Source organism: Balaenoptera ricei, chromosome 1, assembly GCF_028023285.1.
Source record: "Balaenoptera ricei isolate mBalRic1 chromosome 1, mBalRic1.hap2, whole genome shotgun sequence".
Taxonomy (NCBI): domain Eukaryota; kingdom Metazoa; phylum Chordata; class Mammalia; order Artiodactyla; family Balaenopteridae; genus Balaenoptera; species Balaenoptera ricei.
In genome coordinates, this window is record NC_082639.1 from 178,481,437 (window position 1) to 178,504,623 (window position 23,187).

Consider the following 23,187-nt stretch of genomic DNA (forward strand, 5'->3'; position numbering starts at 1 on the left):
CTACTCTTAAGATTTTGTGGGGAGATTTGTATGCGAGTCTTTGCTGTACATAATATCACATTGTTATAAAATCAATTTTCAAAAGCTGTTTGGTTTAGAAGTTATGATACTATGAATCCAATTTAGAAAATATTTGCCAAATATTTTGCTTGGTTTGTTCTGGAATATAATTTTCAAGTATTCTTGAAATCAACGAGCAGGAGCTAGATTTAGAGTTACAACTATAGTACCAGCTAGTTTATAAGTGCTGGGCTTGGTCTCCCTGAGTCCACAATTCAAAGTTTTATGAGGAATATCTGTTTTCCTTTAAAGGAAAAATCTCATATACTCTAAGTAATTTATAGATATCTGATCTAATTGAGAACAAATTTAAACAAACGAATAGCTGGAGAACTAGGAGGCAGCATACTCCCTAGTATGGAAATTGTGCATATATAGACAATATTTAAAATTGGTTTGTGCTAGAAGAATGATATATCTTGCGAATAAAGAACATCTTTCAAAACAGATCAGAATATCAACATGTAAGTGTTATTTGTTAAGTCATAGCACAGTGAAAAAATAATACTATTAAATTTTCACCATCTAATTTTGGGGAAAAAATTGTAATTTGTTAACTTTATTTTCCAGTTTATTCTGAACTGTCTAGTCTTAACTATGTTTTCAGTAGTTTCAGTAAATGCCTTTTCTTGGCAGGTTTGTCACATGGTTAATATAGGTGTAAACAACCCAAGATGGGCTTGAAAATTACCTTCACGGTCAATGTGGTTTGGATATTAATGACGATCCTTCCCGTACTTAAGTTAATTTAAAACTGTTATGAATATACACATGATTAAAGAGAAACTAATTTTTGTGTTGATTAACACATTTGTCTCCCTTGTTGAATTCACATAGTGGATATATATATATATATGTAGGTCTTTAAATATATTCATGATTGAACTGGTGTTTCTAAGGAGTTGTCTGACGCTCATGTTCACAGGTGTCAGTGCTGTGGTCATGCTGATAACTGTGACACGAGAAGCCAGCCCTATAGATGCCTCTGCTCTCGGGAAAGTTTCACTGAAGGACTTCATGTGAGTTCTCTGTTTATGCATGGAAATCTCAAAAAAGAGGGGGTGGGATGTTGAATATAAATTTCTTAAACTTGATTTGGTCTAATTTCTGGGTATGAATAAAAGTAAATTGATATGAACTTAAAACGTTAATTATTTCAGAAAACTTTTTCATAGAGAAAAATTAAAGCCATCAATAAATTTGAAAATTTCATTTAAAAATACTCTAAGGGAGAAATAACAACCAATACTAAACCCAGAGATTTTCTTTTTCCTTTCTTTTTTCATCTTTGTTTCATCAGCATTATCATGTTTATCATATTTTATGAAACAATTTTTAAGGTATCTGAATAGATGGCACTAAAAAAAAAAAGGGTCACATTACAACACCTAAAGGGTAAATTTGTGCAAAGGTATATAGAGAGATCTTTATGTACTTGCATAAATCAAGTTTAATTCATTACTGATATCAGGAATTTTAAGTAGTTAATTTGAAAATCTACAGTAAAATTACTTAGAAATTACATTATTTTAGCTTGTCTATGATCAGCAGGGTAAGTTTCATAGTTGAAGTGGAAATTTAGCTACATCTTTAGGAATAAGAGGTAAATGAAAAAAATTTGAGAGAGATTTGTTAGAAATATTCAGCATAAACATCAGTAATAGCTCATATGAAAGAGGGTTACAGCAGCAGTAACAATCATACCAAAAATAAAAGTTAAGAGTATGGAATCTTCAGTAAATGGTGTTTGAAGCGATTGGCTGCCAATTTGTAAGAAAATAAAGTTCGAGGCCTACCTCATGGCATGTACAAAAATCTAGGCGCTTAAAGAATTAAGTGTAAAAATAACTGTAAATTTATTAAAATAACGATTAGAACAGTATTTCTAAATCTCAGGTGGGGGGGGTCTATATAAGTGTAGCATATGAAATACACAAAAAACAAAGAAGCATATCAGGAGTCATGAAAAAATATTGACATAGTTTGTCATATAAATATTTAAAATTCTTGATAGTGTAAGGACTAAAATAACTATAGTGTAATGATAAGTGATGGGGCTGATAGAAAATACTTACATCATATTAACAGATAAAGATTTGAGAGCCCTCTAAAAAGGCAAAACACACTGTTCTTCTACAACTACTGCTTACACTTCTGACACCAGATGCATGGGGTTTTTCTACACAAAGCAATCCACTTCTCTGTGGACACCAACTGGGTGTCCTACAATTTAATTCAATTCTGACACTAACTGGAATTATCACAGACCCCATGGGTTTAGAGGTCAGTCCCACAAGAGAGCTCTCACTTTAGATGCCAGCTGCAAGTAGTGGGTCCCCAGGTTAACTACGACTTCGGTCTGACTTAGCTGCAAATTGGGAGTTCCCCAACCCCCTTTTTGGTTTGATAATTTACTAGAATGGCTCACAAGACTCAAGTAAATACTTGACTCATTAGATGACCATTTATTATAAAAGGATGCAACTCAAGAACAGCCCAGATGGAAGGGATGCATAGGGAAGGTAAGGAGGAAGGGGCACAGAGCTTCCCTGTCCTCTCTGACCATGCCGCCCTCCCAGCACCTCAATGTGTTTATCAATCTGTGGGCTCTCTGAACCTCTTCAGCCAGAGTTCTTATGGAAGCTTCATTATGCATGATTGATGAAATCATTGGCCATTGGTGATTGAACTTGACCTCTAGCCCCTCTCCCTCCCTGGAGATCCAGAGATGGGGCTGAAAGTTCCAACCCTCTAACCCTGGCAACCAGCCCCTGTCCTTAGGGTGTTTCCAAGAATCACCTCATTAAAATAAACTCAGGTGGGGTTGAAAGGGACTTGTTACGAATAAAAAAAGATGCTATTTTACCTTTTTGTTCTGGAGCTATTTTAGGAACTGGGGACAGAAACCAAATATTATAACAAAATATGTCCCTATCATTCTTATCAGTTAGGAAATTACAAGAGTTTTAGGAGCTGTGTGCCAGAGCCCAAAAATAGAATATATTTTATTATGTCACAAACCCTAATACACAAAGAACACTTTAAGAATAATTAGAAAAATAATAAATAATAATAATAAGGAGCAAATATGTTAACAAGTAGTTTACAAAGAAGAACTGACAATTTTCAACAAACACATGAAAGGTTACCCAACCTCAGTTTTAATTAGAAAACTGCAAATTATAATAAAATATTGTTTTTAACCTATCAAATTAGCAAAAAGTTTCAAAACTGGTAACATTTAGATTTGTGAGAATGTGAACTTTTTATATATCATTGACGGAACTACCAATTGGTACAAAAATTTTGGAGGATAATTTGGCCATGTGTATATTAAATTAAAGTTGTAAATACAATGAGTTACATTATGTAGTTGTCATTCTAAAAAGTAATTCTGCATTGACAAGAGTATGGAATGGTTGTATCTGTATCTTTTGTTACATAAATATGGGATTATATGTTAGTGTATTTTAGCTTTTAAAATAATAGCACTGTCTCTTGACTCCTGTATGACTTGTGAGCTTCCCTGCCTTCTAGATCTTTCCCTGACTTGTGTTTAGTTAGTCACTTCACTTCTCTGTGTAGTTTGTTTTAGAATTTCATGGAATATCTTGTTCTTTAAAAACCATCTGTAAAGGATTTGGCAAACTCCATTTCTGTCTTCTGAGATTCTTAACCTAATCTAATTTGTTTTTGACTACAACATTAGTGCATATAGATCAATGGCAAGAATATTATCTAAAATGCAGGCTTCCTCTGGCACATTTAGGATGTAGTGCTGATCTTCATTTTCAACTCATGGTCTTTGATTTGGTTACAGCCACCTTTCTTTCTATGTGCTCAAACCAAAACTTTCATGTTCTAATTCAGAGGCCCCTTTGAACTTTTTCTCCACATCATTGCTTTATACTGCTGATCTTTTTATTTATGCATTTAGTCTTCCCCATTAGTTGATAATCCCTCTGAAAGAAGGAATCTTCTACATTTTTTGGATATCTAACACCGGAGGCTTTGAGTTTGATTTGATTAGTATATCATGAAAACAAATCTTTTGAAAAAGCATTGATTTTAATGTTTCATTGTATGGCTTATCATATTGTCACAGAAAGGAAATTAATTGGATTAACTTGATTGACTCACTCTTTATTCAGCCATAATTGTGTGTTTAAATTTTGGGGATTTTGATTTGTTCTTGATTTTAAAGTGACATTTATTCGGTTTTTCTTAGTGTCTTCTCCTTTTAATCCTTTAAGATAGACACTTCTTTCCTGGCAGTCAGTGATTTCTTTCATTAACCTCACCCTTCCTCTCCAAACCTACGAATTACCTAATTAAAAAATGCTCTGGGATGAATTGAATAGGGCACTTTGATCTGAATCTGTCTAGTAAATGCAAACTGAGGACTGGCTAATACATTCATTTGATATGTTGTTTTCTGAGCTTCTCTTTGCTTTATTTTGACTAGTTAGTTCCTCTCCTCCGCCCTCACCCCCATCTCTCTTCCTCTTCATGCCTCATCCCATTTTTTCCCTTTTCTCTCTCTTTAACTGCTCACAGTTAAGTGATTGATATTTTATGATTCTTGCGTGATTTCATGCTTCCCCTTAAAAATAGAGCCATTAAATGAATCACGGCTTATGATTGGTTTCAGAAGTCAAGTTGGGATTTTCAGACTTGGTCTCAGGTGGTGACTGTTGGATTATGAACTAGTGAAATAATTAACTATAATTTAGGTTGAGAATATGTTTTAATGCTTCTTGTTTCGACACTAAGTGCCTTTTGGAAACAAAAGTTTCAAAGTTGACTTTTCTGTTATTTTCCTCCTGTCATATTTTGATAATTCATGAATGTAGCCATAAATAAAAAAGCAACAAGTATCATTCACTTAGCAAAGTTTGGCAAATGCAGCTGAAGGGAAAAAATAAATAGACTGTTAAGTTGAATGATTTCTCAGTCTTATGATATTTTCAACGGTGTGTTGAAAATAAAAAATGATTTTATAAAGCATTCATGGCATGAGCTTCTCTTTTGTTATCATTCTAGATATTTTAATACATGTGGGACTTAGGTATCTGAAAAAGTTGTCTTAAAATAATTTGAAAATATATTTATTCAAATGCTTTTCACGTTGTTCCACTTTTTAAAATAATAAGTTTTGGTATAAGCCATTCATACCCTATTGGAACCAATGTTCTTTTTAAAGATCTGGACATAATCCAAAAAGAATGTCTTCAATTTCACAGTATTATGCTAGCCATTAATAATATTACTCAATAAACAGGGCTTTTGTGAATTATATTACAGCCATTTGGTAAACAGATGAAAACGTAAGACTTGAGAATATGCCAGTTCTGGGCAATTGTCAGTCCTATGAGAAAGTGTTTTTAGTGGAAGTGAAAATGAATGAAGTCGGGGGAAAGGAATGGAATAGTGAATTCAGAAGCAAGTTCATATATGTAGCCATTCTAGAGAATTTTCTGTATGAAACATTCTTTAGTTGTTTATAAAGTTGATGTTAGGAACTGGTGGTCCTCAGGTGGGAACAGTGTTTAAATAGTTTTCTTTTTTAATTTCCAACAAAAGTTTTCACTTTTCTTTCTTTCTTTTTTTTTGGTTACATCTCTGAGTTCTCTTAATTAGAAAGTAGTCCAATACTATGCCCATGTTCCCCATGGCAACAGTTGGCTAATTCAGGGTAGCAATTACCATCTTCAGAGCATTATCACTCTTCAGTTGCTGCTAAATTTACTACTGTCCTTAGCTTTATATCTAGGTGACCTCATTCATGTTAACTACCTGTCTTCAGACACTTTTACGCTTCTGAACCCTAAAAAACAAAAACTCACTAATATTGAGACTTCCACGAGTAGCCAGAATACATGATTAATTATTTTGCGTATAGCTGGATTGGCAATCTATTTCATAGCTCCTATTTATTTTGTCCATTCATAAAATTATAAAACTAACAAATAACCAAAAACAACTCAAGAAAATCTATTACCAAAAACACCACTGATTTTAAGATGAACTTAAAGCCACACTTAACTTTTTCTTAAACGTTTTGTGAAACCTAAAGCATTTATCTTTGGGAGGCTCACTGACTCTCCTCAGTGCTGTTGGACTGGGAACTCTGACATATTTTGGTATAGTATTGGCAATCTTAAGGCTTTGACTTTAATGTATTATGTATGCAATAAATAAGAATGGCATATTTCATTAATAGAGAATAATTTTTGCATACTGTCACATTTCTTCCCTCCAAATGACTGAAGCAGTGAGTAATTAATTTACTGGTCCATTTTAGGATTAATCTATGGAAAAACAAATCCCAACAGACTGGATACTATTCAAAAACTTTTGAGCAGAGTTGAATGTTTTAAAGTAGGTTTCAGGATTACATGGCATTGAACTTGCATGGATCATATGATTTTTGATACTGTTTTAAAATGAGTAATTTTATTTTATTTGGACAATTATTTTCACTTATATGTATTTTTAGCTTAAATAATTTTTTGAGATAATTGTAAATTCATATACTAGTGTAAGAAATAATACAAAGAGATTTCTTGTCCCCTTTTCCAAATATGACCCATGGGAACATCTTGCAGAACTACTGTTTTTTCTTTTTAAATCAACTTTCTTGAAGTATAATTTGCATACAATAGAATATACACATTTAAAAATGTATAATTTGATGAGTTTTGGCAAATGTGTCCCCTCGTGCAATAACCACCATGATCAAGATACAGAATGTTTTCCTCTCCCCACTCTTTTGTACTCCTTCGTAGTCAATGTCTCCCCCCAAACCTCAATCCCAGGAAACCACCAATCTGTTCAATGTCACTGTAGATTAATTTTGCCTGTTCTAAAATTTCATATCATGGAGTTATTCAATATGTGTTATTTTGGTACATAGGCTTTGTCGACTTACAAAATGCACAACATGAGAGTTGTGAGTTAAGTTTTATTTGGGGCAAAATGAGGACTGCAGCCCGGGAGACAGCATTTCAGGTAGCTCTGAGAAACTGCTCCAAAGAGGTAGGGGGGAAGGTCAGTATATATGCGATTTTGCTAAAGTGAGAATACATGCAGTCAAGCACATATTTTTTTACAGAAGGTCTCTGCTAGTCACGAGGAGCAGACATCACCGTGAAGGATTTTAGTGCTTTTCTACATATGAGGAGATACAAGAATTGGGCTCATAAAATTGGCTCCTGAAAATATCTATCTGAAGACCTGTTCTACCCGTTTTTCCCAGAGCACAGAGGGCCTCACTGCTGCTCTCCACCTGAACCCCTTTCAGGGGGTGTTGAAAGTCAGCAGCTGCAGCAGCACGTAATTTAATCCTTGTGGAGGTAGATGGCCAGTGCCCACGGCAAGTGCCAATTTGTCGTTGACAGCTTCTACATCCCATCCCCACTACTCCTTTGTACCTTATGGATCATTTCCTAACTAGTCGTATTATTAGCTTTATTGTAATAAAGTACCTCTGGTTCACCTGCTCAGGAAGTCCATTATAACTATCAAAAAATATGTGTTAAGATCATAGGGGCAGAATACAACCTAGAAATTGGAAGCTTGTGTATGGAACTAACTAGTCTATGTCAACTAACATGGTGGTATAGCTACAATATAGGTCTTACTTCTTTTCTCCTCCTGTCTGGTACTTTCTTTACCTGTTCTAAGAGTTCAAGTATTGATAGAATCTAGCTTTAAGAAAAGTGTTATCCGTTGAAACTTGCATCCTTAGAATTTTTCATTTTAATAGCTGCATGCACTTTTCAAGGGCTCTGGGCCAAGAATGATGCGCTGACCACTGCCTCTGCCAAGCACTGGCACTTTGTTGGCTACTTAACTAGTCTTTCATCATCGTGTGACATCATTGTCTGCAGGGGTGGTCAAGCATTCACAGAGCAATTTATTAGGAACCATGAATACTTCCCTTATTCTGTGGCTCTGATTTGTGACCCTTTTATAACATTAATCATGGATTTTATGAATTTTAACTAAAATCAAACCATCAGTATGCATTTTTGTTAGTATTATAAATAGCAGAGCCAGCTTAAAGCATTTTATATAATAAACTTTCCTACCATTCAATAATTTGAGTGGTGCCAGCGTCACACTCTACATTGCTTTTTATGTAAATGAATATTTCCTGTTATTTGAGAGAGTGTATTCCTTTAGAGCACTGAAGTCCAGAAGTATGAGTCATCATGACTAACTTGTGTCATATTTTTATTACACATCAAGCTTTATGACTACTTATGTTTTCTGTTTGCTCACAGAAATTTTTTACTCTAAATGTATTTCATTTTATACAATAGTTTTGTAACACTAATGAATTAATTCATTTTCATGTAACTAGCATTCTGGCAGTTTGTATTATAGAATCTCCATTAGATGTACATTTAGTGAGTCAAGGTCAAGAATTTCATTTCCTATGTGACACGTGGATGATATTATTAATCTTTGAAAAACACTTATACTTGTTTCCCTGAGATAGGTATATACATAAATGTCTTTAAAATGCAAGTTTAAAACATGAAAAAGAGTTTAGGATCAAGGGGATAGATTGTGACAGCTTTATAGAAGAAGTAAATAGAGATGATGAACATATACAAATGAAGAAATATGATATTTAAGGGGATAAGGGTAAATAATTGTCCAAAGCTAAGGAATGGCATGATTCTTCTGAATCCTAAGTAGACTATGAAAAAAATACATAGGTAAGATATAATGAATCTGATGATCATCAAAGACCAAGAGTAGATACTAAAAAGTAACCAGAGAAAAAGATAAATTATTTATAGACCTGGATTTATAAGAAACTGTGACATTGGATATCTCAATCCACAGTAGAAGCCAGAAGACAGTGGAATAGTACAATACCTCTGAATTGCAAAGAGAAAGTAACCAGCAAACCTAGAATTGTATTTGTAGCTAAACTATCAATTAACAACAAGGGAGAAAAAATACATTTTTGTCTAACCAAAATTTATCAACTTTACCACCAGTAGTTTCACTAAAAGAATTTTTAAAGGCTATACTTCATAAAGAAATATAATGATTTCAGAAAAAAAGGCCTGATATGCAAGAAGGAATTATAAGCAAGTGAACCAGTAAATATATATAAGCTGTATTAAATAATAACATTGTTTAATAATGATATATTTAATAATAAATGTAAACTCTATTAATAATAGCATTGCAGATGGTGGAGTGTATAAAATAGCAAGATACTCCTAAAATGGACATTAAAATACAATTAAGGGAAAGGAAAATATTCGACTCCAGCCCCCTCTAGTCATCCTGCTGTGTCTAAGGGGTCAGACTGAGGGACTGTTGCACACTCATTAAAAGCCTGAGACCTAATTATAGGGCTATTGAACACTTCCCCACACCCCACACCTTAGACCACATCACTAAAGGCCTATTTTTATGGAGTTCCTTTAATCCAGTACATAATGTGCAGTTTTCAAAAAAAAATTAAAAGGCGTACTAAAAGACAAAAAGTACAGTTTAAAGAGACAGAGCAAACTTCAGATCCAGATTCAGATATAGTAGAAATGTTGGAATTATCAGATTGGGAAGTTAAAACAACTATAATTAATATGCTACAGGTTCTAATGGGAAAATGATATAATATACAAGAACAGATGGGTAATGTAAGCAGAAAGATGGAAATTCTAAAAAAAAAAAAAAAAAAAAATGCTAGAGATCAAAAACACTATAACAGGAATGAAGGATGTCTTTGATGGATTCATTAGTAGACTGGACATGGCTGAAGAAAAAATCTCTAAGCTTGAGGATATGTCAATAGAAACTTCCAAAACTGAATAGCAAAGAGAAAAATGATTTTAAAAAAAGAATATCCAAGAACTGTGGGACAGTTACAAAAGATATAATATACACATAATGGAAATACTAGAAAGAGAAGAAAGAAATGGAAAAGAAGAAGCAATAATGACTGAGAATTTCCCAAATGAATGTCAGACACCAAACCACTAATCCCGAAAGCCTGAGAACACCAAGCAAAATAAATTCCAAAAATTTACACCCAGGTATATCATATTCAAACCACAGGAAATCAAAGATAAAGAAAAAATCTGAAAAGAAACCAGAAAGAAAAAAACAAAAAAAACCTAACCTATAGAGGAACAAAGATAAGAATTACTTCTGACATCTCAGAAACCATGCACACAAGGAAAATTAAATATTTCAAGTGTTGAGAGACACAACCCACCAACCTAGAATTCTGTAACTTGCAAAATTATCCTTCAAAAGTGAAGGAGAAGTGAAAACTTTCTCAAACAAAATTGAGGGAATTTGTTGTCAGTAGACTTGTTTGCAAGAAATTCTTCAGAGATTTCTTCAGAGAACAAAGAAGTTCTTCAGAGAGAAGGAGAATGATATAGATCAGAAGCTTGGATCTACATAAAGAAGGGAAGTGACTTAGAGATGAAATAAGTGAAGATAAAATAAAACATTTGATTTTCTTATTTTAATAGATCTAAAAGATAACAATTTGTTCAAAATAATAATTGCACAATATATTGGACTGGCCAAAAAGTTCGTTCGGATTTTTCAGTAAGATGGAAAACCTGAATGAACTTTTTGGCCAACTCCATACTTGATGATTATAGCTTATGTATTAGTGAATCAAGTGGCAACAATGATACAAGGGACAGAAGAGAGGATCCAGGGGTGCTTTGTTTTGTTAAAGTACTTATTCTACCCATGAAGTGGTGTAGTGTTATTTGAAAGTGGACTTAGATTAGTTGTAAATTATTGTAAATTAGTTGGAAATGTATAATACAAACTCTAGGACATCCACTTCTTTAAAAAGTAAAAAAAAAAAAAAGGATAATTGATATGCTGAGAAAAGAGCAAATGGAATCACATCAAATCCACAATTAAAACAACAAAAGGCAGAAAGAGTAGAAGATAAAAATAGAATCAAAGAATGAGGGCAATGAATAGAAAAAAGTAACAGATACAATAGGCATTACTCCAAATATGTCAGTAATTACTTTAAACATCAATGACCTAAACATCAATTAAAAGAGTTTGTCAGAGAGGATCAAAAACATGACACAGCTATATATTGTCTACAAGAAACCCACATTAAATATAAAGACACATATAGATTAAAAGTAAAGGAATGGAGAAAGATATATCATGTTAACCCTAATCAAAAGAACACTAGAGTAAATACTGAAATATTAATTTCAGACAGAGCACAGTTAAGAGCAAAGAAAATTATTAGTGATAAGATGGGGTATTACATAGTGGTAAAAGGGTCAAGTCTACAAGGAGACATAACAATCCTTAATGTGCTTGTGCCTAACAACAGAGCATCAAAGTATATAAGGCAGAAACTGATAGAAGAGGAAGTACCAATAGATGAAGTCACTGTCATAGTTAGGGTGTTCAGCACCCCTCTCTCAGAAATGGGCAGATCCAGTAGGCAGAAAATCTGTAAGGGCATAGTTGAATTCAACAACACTTTCAATCAACTGGATGTATAACTGAACACCTGTAGATTACTTTGTCCAACAATTGCAGAATATGCATTCTTCTCAAGCTCACTTGGAACATTCACTAGATTAACCACATTCTGGGCCATAAAACGCACCTGAACAAACTTAAAAGAAATCATACAATGTGTGCTCTCAGACCACTTGGTTCCAACTGTGGGAGGATATTTTATAAGTGTATATAGGAGTACATATTTTGGTGGATCAGGCTTGAATATGGCTTAGTATGACACTGATTCTAGACTGTGAGATATGTACCTAAAACACAAACACACAAAGTTTGAAAATGTAAGAAAGCTGGCTTAAGCTATATTAATATTAGTTAAAATAGACTTTAAAAAGTTTTATTAGGGATACAGAGGTGCATTACATAATGATAAAAGATACAATTCTAAACTTATATGCATCTTATAGATTCAAAAGTACAGAGCAAAATTTGACAGAACTGGAAGGAGAAATTGACAAATCCACCATCAATATAGGTGACTTTAATAATATCTCATTAGTAATTGATCAAACAGGCAGTCCAGAAATGAACAAATAAATAAGAAAAACCTTAGTAATTGAGGATTGAACTAATTTGAAGCCTAAACTAGTAGATTCCTGTGTCCAGCAATGAAAAAATACACATTCTTGTCAAGATCATGTGGAAAATTTATAAACAGTGATCATGCATTAATCAATAAAGATGGTCTTAACAAATTATATAGAATTTGTAATCAGAACACATTGTAGGCATTAACTAAATAGTTTTCAGTGAATGACTGCATTGAATCACTTCACCATTATGTAAATCATCAAGAAAAATAGAATAAGAGAATATAACCCCCAACTAAAATTATGAATCTTTTGTTAATCCAATAAAATTTTATTGAGTACTCATCTACTGAGCAATAGATTTACATCTCTGAGCAAAGCACAATTTTTATTCTTGAAGAGGTTTTTGCGTTCTCTTAAGCATTGGTGGTGGGGAGAGAAGACTCAACAGCAATTAATAAGTTAAATATACAGCATGCCAAGTTTTTGTCTGAGGGCACAGATCTTTATTTTGAATTCTATCAATAGAAGTGAGGAGGCCAGGAAACAAAATCAGACAAAGACAGTACAAAAAAGAAAATTTATAGATCATTCTCACTTGTAAACATAAGACTAAAATTTTAAAATAATAACAAACCAAATCTAGCTATTTATAAATACAATAAAATATAGTAGCCAAATTGGGCTTCTCCCAGGAATGCAAGTGAAATTTGGTATTAATAAATTCATTAATGTAATTTACCACATTAACTCATGAAGGGAGGAAAAACATGCTCATTTCAATAGATTTGGAAAACAGCAGTTGACAACATATCACATCCATCTAGATTAATATTTTCAACACACTCTGAATTGAAGCAGACTTCCTTAACCTGATAAAAAAAATCTACAAATTTCTAGAAACAACAGTGCACATAATGGTGGTTTCCTTTAAAGTCAGCAATAAGACAAGATTGTCTGTTATTCAACATATTTTTGAAGGATATAGCCAGTTAAATATGATAAGAAAAAGAAATAAACACTTAAAGAATTGGAAAGAAATAATTCCAACAGGCATATGAAAAGATGCTCAACCTGGCTAATTACTAGAGAAATGCAAATCAAAACTGCAGTGAGGTATCACCTCACACCACTCAGAATGACCATAATCAAAAAGGCTACAAATAATACATGCTGGAGAGGGTGTGGAGAAAAAGGAACCCTCCTACACTCTTGGTGGGAAAGTAAATTGGTATAGCCACTATGGAGAACAGTATGGAGGTTCCTTAAAAAACCAAAAATAGAGTTACCATATGATCCTGCAATCCTACTATTGGGCATATATCCAGAGAAAAATTAATTTGAAAAGATACATGCACCCCAATGTTCATTGCAACACTGTTTACAATAGCCAAGACATGGAAGCAACCTAAATGTTCATTGACAGATGAATGGATAAAGAAGATGTGGTACATATATACAATGGAATATTAGCCATAAAAAAGAATGAAATAATGCCACTTGCAGCAACATGGATGGACCTGGAGATTATCATGTTAAGTGAAGTAAGTCAGAGAAAGACAACTATCATATGATATCACTTATATGTGGAATCTAAAAAAAAAAGATACAAATGAACTTATTTACAAAACAGAAATAGACTCACAGACAGGAAACAAATTTATGGTTACCAAAGTGGGTAGTGCGGGTAGAGGGGAGATAAATTAGGAATTTGGAATTAACATATATACGCTATTATATGTAAAATAGGTAACCAACAGGGACCTACTGTATAGCACAGGGAACTATAGTCAATATCTTGTAATAACCTATTATGGAAAAGAATCTGAAAAAGAATATATACATGTATGTGTATATATATATATATATACATATATCAATACATATAACTGAATCACTTTGCTATACACCTGAAACTAATACAACATTGTAAATTAACTATAATTCAATAAAAAATATTTAAGAGAAATAATTGAACTGCCAGTATATGAAGACAAGATGATTCGGTCATAAGATGCCAGAAAACTCGACAAATTATTAAATATTAATGAGTTCAGTAATCCTAGATGTAGGATGGATTCATGGAAATCAATTGCCTTTTATATAACAAAATAACAGATAGGAAGCTTAATTTGAAAAGAGATAACTAATAGGAATATCCAAAGGAAAACCTACCAAATGATGTGTATGGTGGAAACATTACTGAAAAATATTTAAAAGACCTAAATTATTGGAGAACTACACCATGCTTATGTAGAGGAAGATTTAATATAACAGATGTCAATTCTCCCCAATCAATATAAATTCAGTTTAATTCTAATCAAAATATTACAACAGATTTTTTTTCTGTGACTTGACAAACTTATTCTAACGTAAAGATGATTAGAGGAGTGAAAACAGTGGAAATAAATTTGGGGAAGATAGTGTCAGGGTCTTGCCCTTCGCAATATTGTCTTATTATGAAGATAAATAACATTTTTCCCTTGGAAAATATGGGATACGCCACTGATGTCTTATTATGAAGATAAATAACATTTTTCCCTTGGACTTTTGCACACATGAAGCACAAACTAACAAAGGAAGAAATTGGTAAATGTGGCTATGTTAAAAGTAGAAACTTCTAATCATCAAAAGCTACCTTTTTAAGAAAAGAGAAAAACTACAGACTAGCAGATGATATTGGCAACACAATGCATATAACCAAGGGAACTTTTAAATCATACAAACTAATTGAAAAACTTACCAAAATAATGAATGGGTAATTCACAGAAGAGGCCAGAAGTGGCAACTTAAATGGTCAATATACATATGAAAACATCTGAACCTTTACTGGTTATTGATAAAGTAACCAAAACTATGAGATAACGGTTTATACCCATGAGGTTGGTAAAGATGAAAAAATCTGAAAATTTCAGATGCTGACAAAGATGTGAATTACGTACTGAGCACTGATATGCCACTGATGGGAAGGTGCCACCACTGTGGAAAAACAATCTGCAAATATTTAAAGAAATACAGCAGTGGATATGACTGAATTTAGGTATTGTGTCAACATTAGACTTCTCAAACAATGGAGTGCAAAAAGCTTGTTTTAGAATAATACATACAGTATACCATTTATGTAAAATTAAAACCATGTAGAACAATACTATGTTACAAGTAATACAAAAATATAAAGTATAATTATCAAGAAATACTTGTGAATGAATATTACTAAATTCAGATGTTATTGGTAGGGTGGAATGTATACGGCATTTTGTTTTATTTTCGTCAGGTGGTGAATAAGGAACACAGTTATTTGCTGTTTTTATAAATTTTGCATGTCTTAAATATCTCAACATAATTTTCCTAAAATATAATAATTTGATTTATTAGTCTATTAGGGACATATTATCTATGTTAAGTATTCTTGCTATCGGTAAAGACAGTGGAGGTGGTGCTACTCTCTTCAGTATGGAATCACCATTACAAAATTAATGATTACTGTGTACCCTTATTGTTCTAATGTGAAGCTTCATCATTTGCTCTCTTCATTTAACAAATATTTATGAAATGCCTTCTATATGTAGAGCCTTATGCTAGAGTACAACCATAAAATCTTGATTATAGGTGCAAGTATTTGAAAATATTGAAGGACTTTCATTTATGAAATTCAAAAAAGATTCCCTGGAAGACACTAATTACTATAATAAATGGAGATGACTTTAATACAAACAAGTGATTCAGGCTGACAATTTGTAATTAACAAATAATATAAATATTGTTGACATTTTAAATCTTAAAAGGAAAAATTAAATGCAGCTATACTAATACAAGGATTTTTAATTTACTAATCTAGTGCTCATGTCTAGCACTAGATAAAATTTGGAATGTAAGTTGGCTTTATATCCAAATAGTAACTCAAATGCATTTTTATGTCTACTCATTAAACTAAACGACAGATATAATGGATTATGCTTCTTAATATATGAATCCATATTTTGTATTACATATATTATTTGGAACAGTTGCATGTAAAGAACATTTTTAATATAATCCATTTCTTTTTCATTAAGTTTCTTTTCAAAATATGCAGTTTATACTATACAAATGTGTTACTTACTCCAGGCCATATTTTCTGGCCTATAAACAGGGTTAAATTATTATATTACACAGTGGAATTGCTTTGGCTTGGCCACTACCCACAAACTTGAGCAAATCTTAAAGTCCTCCTTCTGGACTGTAGGGGGAACCTGTTGTATCTTCACATGTGTCTTTTTAGTGCACTGAGCAAGTCACACAATCAAAAGAAAGAGGGGAAAAACAACAGAAAGCTCAAGGGAAAAATCAAATATCAAACACCATCAGTATTCAAAATTAATGAATAAAACTCCAGGGCCCATCATCCAGGTGCTTCTGCTTCATTCAACAACTAGCCATAGTTAGATGGTCTGTATTCACAAATCACATGGTAAAGAACCCTGTGCTTAAAAGTACATAGGCTATCAGTTATATTTATACAGAGACGATGTGTAGAACTGAATCAGTTGTCTGAATAATTCTGCCTACAGTCTACTTTTGCAAGTGTAGATTTTGTTTCACACATTATTAAAATTTGTTTTATTGGATGATTTTCTAATCCTCCATTGCACAGTGCCTGTAGAGGTACAGACAAGGCATTGCATGAATTAGAAAGTTTCTAAAAGTAGCCACCACATATCAATAGTTGAATTGCCAGACAGGCTTTGTATATTAAGTATTCACAATCATTGTATTGCCACCAATGTCTGATCAGTATTGTCGAATAGTATTAGTAGTTATTTAATTGATGCTATTAATTTTAGCACCTAGAAAGCGGGTAGGTACAATTTTTCTGTGGGCACTTTAATTATATGAGAATTTCTAACTAGGGGAAAGATAATTACTGAGAAAGGAATATATCATTGAAGGATAAATACATGAACATTTCTGTCTTCTCAATGGTGAAGCATGGTAATTGTTTTAAATTTGCTAATTAAGATTACATAGTAATCCATAGGTAAAATTCTGTAGGTAAAATACTGCATTTACCTTTAAACCTTTTATGTTACTATTTAATTAAATACCGCCCGTACTAAGGTACTATCCTGCAGCATGTTATACATGTAAGCAATCTATTAGGTCATTCCTCCATACATTCATGCATTTATCAAACATATATTGATCACTTATTTTGTGCAAAGCATTCAACCATTTTCTGTCTAGATTCTCTCCAGAGTTGGAAGTTTTAGCTATACTTCCACACCCACCCCACCCAATCTATCGTGATGATAAATTAACAAGTTTGTGTAACAATACCTTTATGATTGGAACGTTAGAGATACCTGGAGAAACTTCTATTGGAAAAAATAGTTACATGAGTACACTGAAGTTTTTATGTTTATAAAGATGATTTCTGTATCTAGTAGACAAAAGAAATTACACGAAATTGCATCATTTGAAATACAACTACCACTACATTCGAAGGAAAGAGGAAGCTGTGAATAGGGCCTGAGGACAATTATTATTATTAGAGATTTAAGACTCTTAAAATTTCCAACCCACTGGTCTGGCTTCTACTGATGAGAAAGGAGCAATTTACAGACCTTCCAAAGATCTCTAATTCATTTAGGCCATTTGGGAATAGTGTAACAAATAACCTCTTTTAGCTCAGTAAGTAGTACTATACTGACTAAAAAGTGAGCAGTTTATAATCTCTCACTTTGAAACAGATTGCCTTGCTTCCCTTCCCATAGAGGCAGGGGATGCCTACATACCTCTGAATTTTCCAGCCAGGAGTGGGGTGACTCCTAGTTTGGATTTCCCGGGCTCTGCCATCCAGTTTAGACTCTGAGCAAAAGGAGGTAAGAATGGACATCTAGCCATAGTGAATCCACTCAACACCTCCCTCCCTCAGAGGTCATCTTCTATCCCTGGAGACAGTCTAGCATGGTGACTAGGAGCAAGGGCTATCTATCTACCTATGTATGTATGTACATATGTATCTATCATTTGTGTATCTAAACTGAATACCTGCTATGTGTTAGGGCTTCCTCTAGGCCCTGGAAATATAGTAATGAATAAAAACCAACAAGCTTTCCTGCCCTTAGAAATTTTTACATTCTAGTTTATACTAGTTGACATTCTGCTGGATGATTTTAGAAATTTATTCAATTTCTTTCCTATTCCTCAGTTTTCTCAGTTGTTAAACAGAGGTAATAGCAACTACTACTTCATAGGTTGTTGGAGAGATTTAGTCATCAAATACATAGGAAGCGCTTAGGCCTGACACCATAAGCCTTAGCTATTCTTAGTACATGGGAAGCATTGCCTAGATAAAGACGTCTGTGGGCATTTTACTGTTGAGGGTAGAAAGGGAAATAATTTTGTCTCACTTTTGTTTTTTTTGCTAGAGCCAGGAATGAAAGAAATGAATTCACTGATAGAAATGAGCTTTCGTTGCATCAACCGTTCATTGATTTATTCACTCATTCATACATTCATTTGTTCATTCCCTCACCCAATAAACATTTATTGAGCAGTTACAAAGTTCCAGGCATTATGCTGGGATTCATTAGATCAATAAAATCTGGTTCCTGCTTAAGGAAGCTCAGAATCTAACAAGGACAACAGAGAAGTAAAGTACTATTATAATATTCTATGATAATTGCAGTGATTTTAAAAGTATAGACAAAATGCTGTTTTCTCTATGCATGCTTATGGAGATAAGTCAGTACCCATAGTTCTTCTTTGCACCTCTAAAATTTTAGCCTGTGTGGTATGCACTAGACTTTAAAAAAAGGATTATTTCATTTATTTACCAGAATTGTGGAATTAACTACTCTTTGTAAATTTTCCAGATGTGATCTTTTAAAATGAACATTAAAAGAAGTTTTAATCTGTTTTTTGAAATCATTCAAAAACAAATTGTTCACTTCTTTGTTTTCTTAACCTGTGACTGTTAAAGACAAGTTGTTTTCGATGACTCATGGTCATCATTATGAACTTGAGCTTTCAAAGGGCATTGAATCTGTTGGACGGTTGAGTCTGTTGAACTCTTCTGTTAGTAACTTGTGGGATGACCCCACCCACCTCCCATCTTCCCATGGTCTTTATGTATTTTTGGCTAAGAGGACATTTTCTTCCTTCCTTCAAAGACACAAAATGAGCATTTAAGATTGCTGGATAAGTGACTGAAGAAATGTGTTGCTGCTATAGTTACATTTTTGAAAATGGGACTATATGTATGTTTGTGCTTTTTCTGTAAATTTGGATCAGATTTGAAATATTCGCAATAGTAGATCAAAATTGAGACTGATGGGAGTAGAGTTGATAAAAGTGCTTTTGGACCTGTGGATAATCTTTGAAAGACTGTCTTTGCTAGTCTGTAACAGTAACAAAAGAACACTATTCCAGTTTAATGGTCCAGAAGAGAGAAATGTCATTGTGTAATATTAATACATAATGTAGTAAAATAAATGTCATCAGTGTCTTCTATATTCAATGATTATTCTATGATTTGTCTACCTGAACATATCAAAGTATTTGGATGCAACTTAGGGGAGTTGATTAGTAGCCTTTAAGATGCTATCAGAATGAAAGCAATTAAATGAATCAGTTGATAAAGGTCCTCACCCTGATATAACCATTGTCTAACCTTATAATTTGAACAACCAGGGACCTATCAGGGGGAATCCAGTTGGTACAGAAGAAACTGAAACATAATCAAAAGTGACAAGTGATCAACTGGAGATCGGGAGAACGTTAGGTAGAAAAACATTTGGTTCAGAACCAAAATATAAGATATACAACTATTTCTAGATTTTAAATGAAACTTTAAAAGTCATTAACAGAAAAGATAGAAATAATTGTGAGAATTCAAACACTTACTCATCATGCCCTTAATTATTATTTCTTCCATTTTGTCACGATTTTCTTTGTATTATCGAAAAGGAGTTGTGAGAAACAGAATTATAAGATGAAAAATGTAACAGTTTTATGAAATGTTGTAATAAAAAAATAGGCTACAGAGTATTCCTTCTCTTTTATCTGTCTTTGTAAACCACATAAAATGATAAAAACACAGCTTCATCCTTAAGATCAGAGGCCAAAATGTGTGTCAAGGTGCCATAGTTGTGTATGTTTTAAATCAAACTTTAAAACAGAAATTTAAGCTGTCATTTCTCAAAATCCTTGCTTCTATATGTTAATCTCATCATTTTGAAAATCTTCTATCGTTTAAAAAACATGTTCTGTTTACTGGTAATTCATGTACTCTTTCAGCCTACATTATGCTCAAAGAGAGAGTCATTTTCTCTGTAGTGTCTTATTGATCTGTGTGTAATTTAAAATAAGAACATTTTAATTTTCTTAGCTTTTCTTAGCAAAATGTTACATGCAAATGATACAAATAATGTATAATTTTCTTGTAATCGTCCATGCAGTTGCATTTTATTTACACACAATTTTTAATACATTACTAATAAATGCACACTGTGGAAAGAAATAATGTTATAAAAAGTAAGTCATCTGTAACCCTACCGCCCCTAGACAACCTTGGCAAATAGTTTCCATCCTTTCAGATTTTTTATTATTGATATTCTACTAAAGAAATCTGTGTCATCTATCTCTGTCTTCTTAAAGTTGTATCTCTGTATTCATATTCACAGATGAGTCTACCTTTATCTAGAAAATAGGATTATACTCTACATACTACTTTTCACTTGGTTTTTAAATTCAAATTGTATTATAAATACTTATCTACACTTGTCCTTATGAATGTTTGCATTATATTTCTTTGAAGATACATGATATTTTTTAGCCATTTCTTTACTTTTGGACATTTATCTTGTATCCTTTTCTTTCCTATTATAAAGACCACATTATAAAAAAATTCTCTCTCAAATAGTTTTAAAAATGTACTTTTCTGAATTCCCAGTGGAATTGTTGGGTCCAGTGGAATGTACACATATGCTGTCCTGAAAGCTGTGGACAAACTCCCATCCTAGAAATATTGTCTGTACTGGCCCTTTCTACAAACTCTTGCACCCTAGTGTTAGAATTTTTTTTTCCAAAAAAAATTTGAGAGTTGAAAAATGCTAGCTATGCTTGCTTTCTCTAGAAAAGACTAAAATATTACCAATATTTCTGTAGGTTTTTTATTGTCCACAAAAGGAAGGCTAGCCACCTAACAACTACTTGGTCAGACCCAAACCAACCCATTAGATTAGTGGCAAATTCCTCTTTGTTTTTAAACATTAAAGGAGCGAGGACTGTATCTTTAGAATATCAGTAAAGTATTTATTCCAGTATTATTTACAAAAAGACTTTTTGATAATGGCTTCTAAGTTGACAATAAGGATAAAATCTCAAAGGAATCTTTTTAGATCACAGTCTAAAAGCATAAACGTTGTTTTCGTAAGAATATCAAAGGAATGCTTTTGCTGGATTCACTCCACTAGTTCATGTAGGCAACATCCCAAACTCCAACAGCCGGCAGTTGCTTTGTTGAAGACAAACTGCATCTGTAATCAGTGTGACAGGACCACAGGTTGCATATCATCACTTCCACCAAGTTATGCAAGAAAGCGTAACTTGAATAATATTAACACCATCATTGGGAGAGCACAGACGTCAATAAGAATACTTTTAAATGAAGTAAAAAAAAAAAAAATAGACTTCAGGCATTGAAGCAAAATTTTGCATTTGGCCAAGGTTTTGCAGTGGGATAGAGTTTTTAAAACATTGGGAACATTGGTTAATTGCATGGCTAATTGACCTGGGGAATAAAATGTAATAAGAGCATTTCTCTTCTCCAAAGCCAGGAGGTCAGAGTGAGTATTCATCTATCCTTCTTATCCACACTTAGGGCTACTAGAAATGATATCCTGGTGATGTCTGATGGCTACTAGGAATGAAGTGTAGATGAGACCTCCTCAGTAGTTGTAGCTACAGATGATAAACCAGAAATGCATTTTGGTCATGAATTGCTCCTTGGTCCACTCTGTAGGCTACATCGTCTAAATCAGACCAGTACGTTTATGATCACAAAAATCCCCTATCAATGGTTGTAGACAATATATTACATAGGGACTGTCTTACATACTGCTGGTGTCATTTGAACTTGAGATCAACACCTCTGTTGGATTTTTTTTTTTAAAGTATTTGTTTATTTATTTATTTATGGCTGTGTTGGGTCTTCGTTTCTGTGCGAGGGCTTTCTCTAGTTGTGGCGAGTGGGGGCCACTCTTCATCGCGGTGCGCGGGCCTCTCACTATCGCGGCCTCTCTTGTTCGGAGCACAGGCTCCAGACGCGCAGGCTCAGTAGTTGTGGCTCACGGGCCTAGTTGCTCCGCGGCATGTGGGATCCTCCCAGACCAGGGCTCGAACCCATGTCCCCTGCATTGGCAGGCAGATTCTCAACCACTGCGCCACCAGGGAAGCCCCCCCCTCTGTTGGATTTTTACCCTGCTCGTCCTCCTCATTCCTCCTCCTGCATCTTGTAACTTCCAGATTTTGAAAGCGTAGTATGTGCCAGGCTTTGTGTTGAATATTTTTTATTTCTTTAAAATTTTTATTGGAGTATAGTTGATTTACAATGTTGTGTTATTGTCTGCTGTAGAGCATTTTTAAAATATTGCCACTTATCCTCAGATTATTTTGAGTCAGTAACAGTTAAGGTGTTGTGTTACATTGCCTTCCTTTTAGAGATGAGGAATCTGAGATTCAGAGTTAAAGTAGACTCAGGGACTTATTGTTCAATGATAGTTTTCACATTACTTAACCTCTTTGATCCCCAATTGCTAATCTAACAATAAAGTAGTAGACAACGTTTACTGAGGGCTTATGATGTGACAGACACTCTGCTAAGTACTTGGACTTTACAACATCTCTAAGAGGCAGGAATTATTACCCCCCATGTTAGATGAGAAAAATTAGGCTTAAAGAGATAGAATTAATTATACAAAAACACAGGGCTAGCAAAATCAAGAACAGAAATCAGATGTGGGATACCATATAATACAAAGCCTAGAGGATTCAATGTAGTAATTCA

At 33.5% G+C, this 23,187-nt stretch overlaps 1 protein-coding gene across 1 annotated transcript in view; it reads left to right on the forward strand.

Annotated features, from left to right (window-relative positions):
- Positions 1 to 23,187, forward strand: part of USH2A (usherin) — a 775,536-nt gene that overhangs the window by 95,008 nt on the left and 657,341 nt on the right. The window contains exon 8 of the mRNA XM_059905730.1: positions 986 to 1,079. Coding sequence (XP_059761713.1) covers positions 986 to 1,079 — 94 coding nt within the window. The remainder of the gene's footprint in view (positions 1 to 985; positions 1,080 to 23,187) is intronic.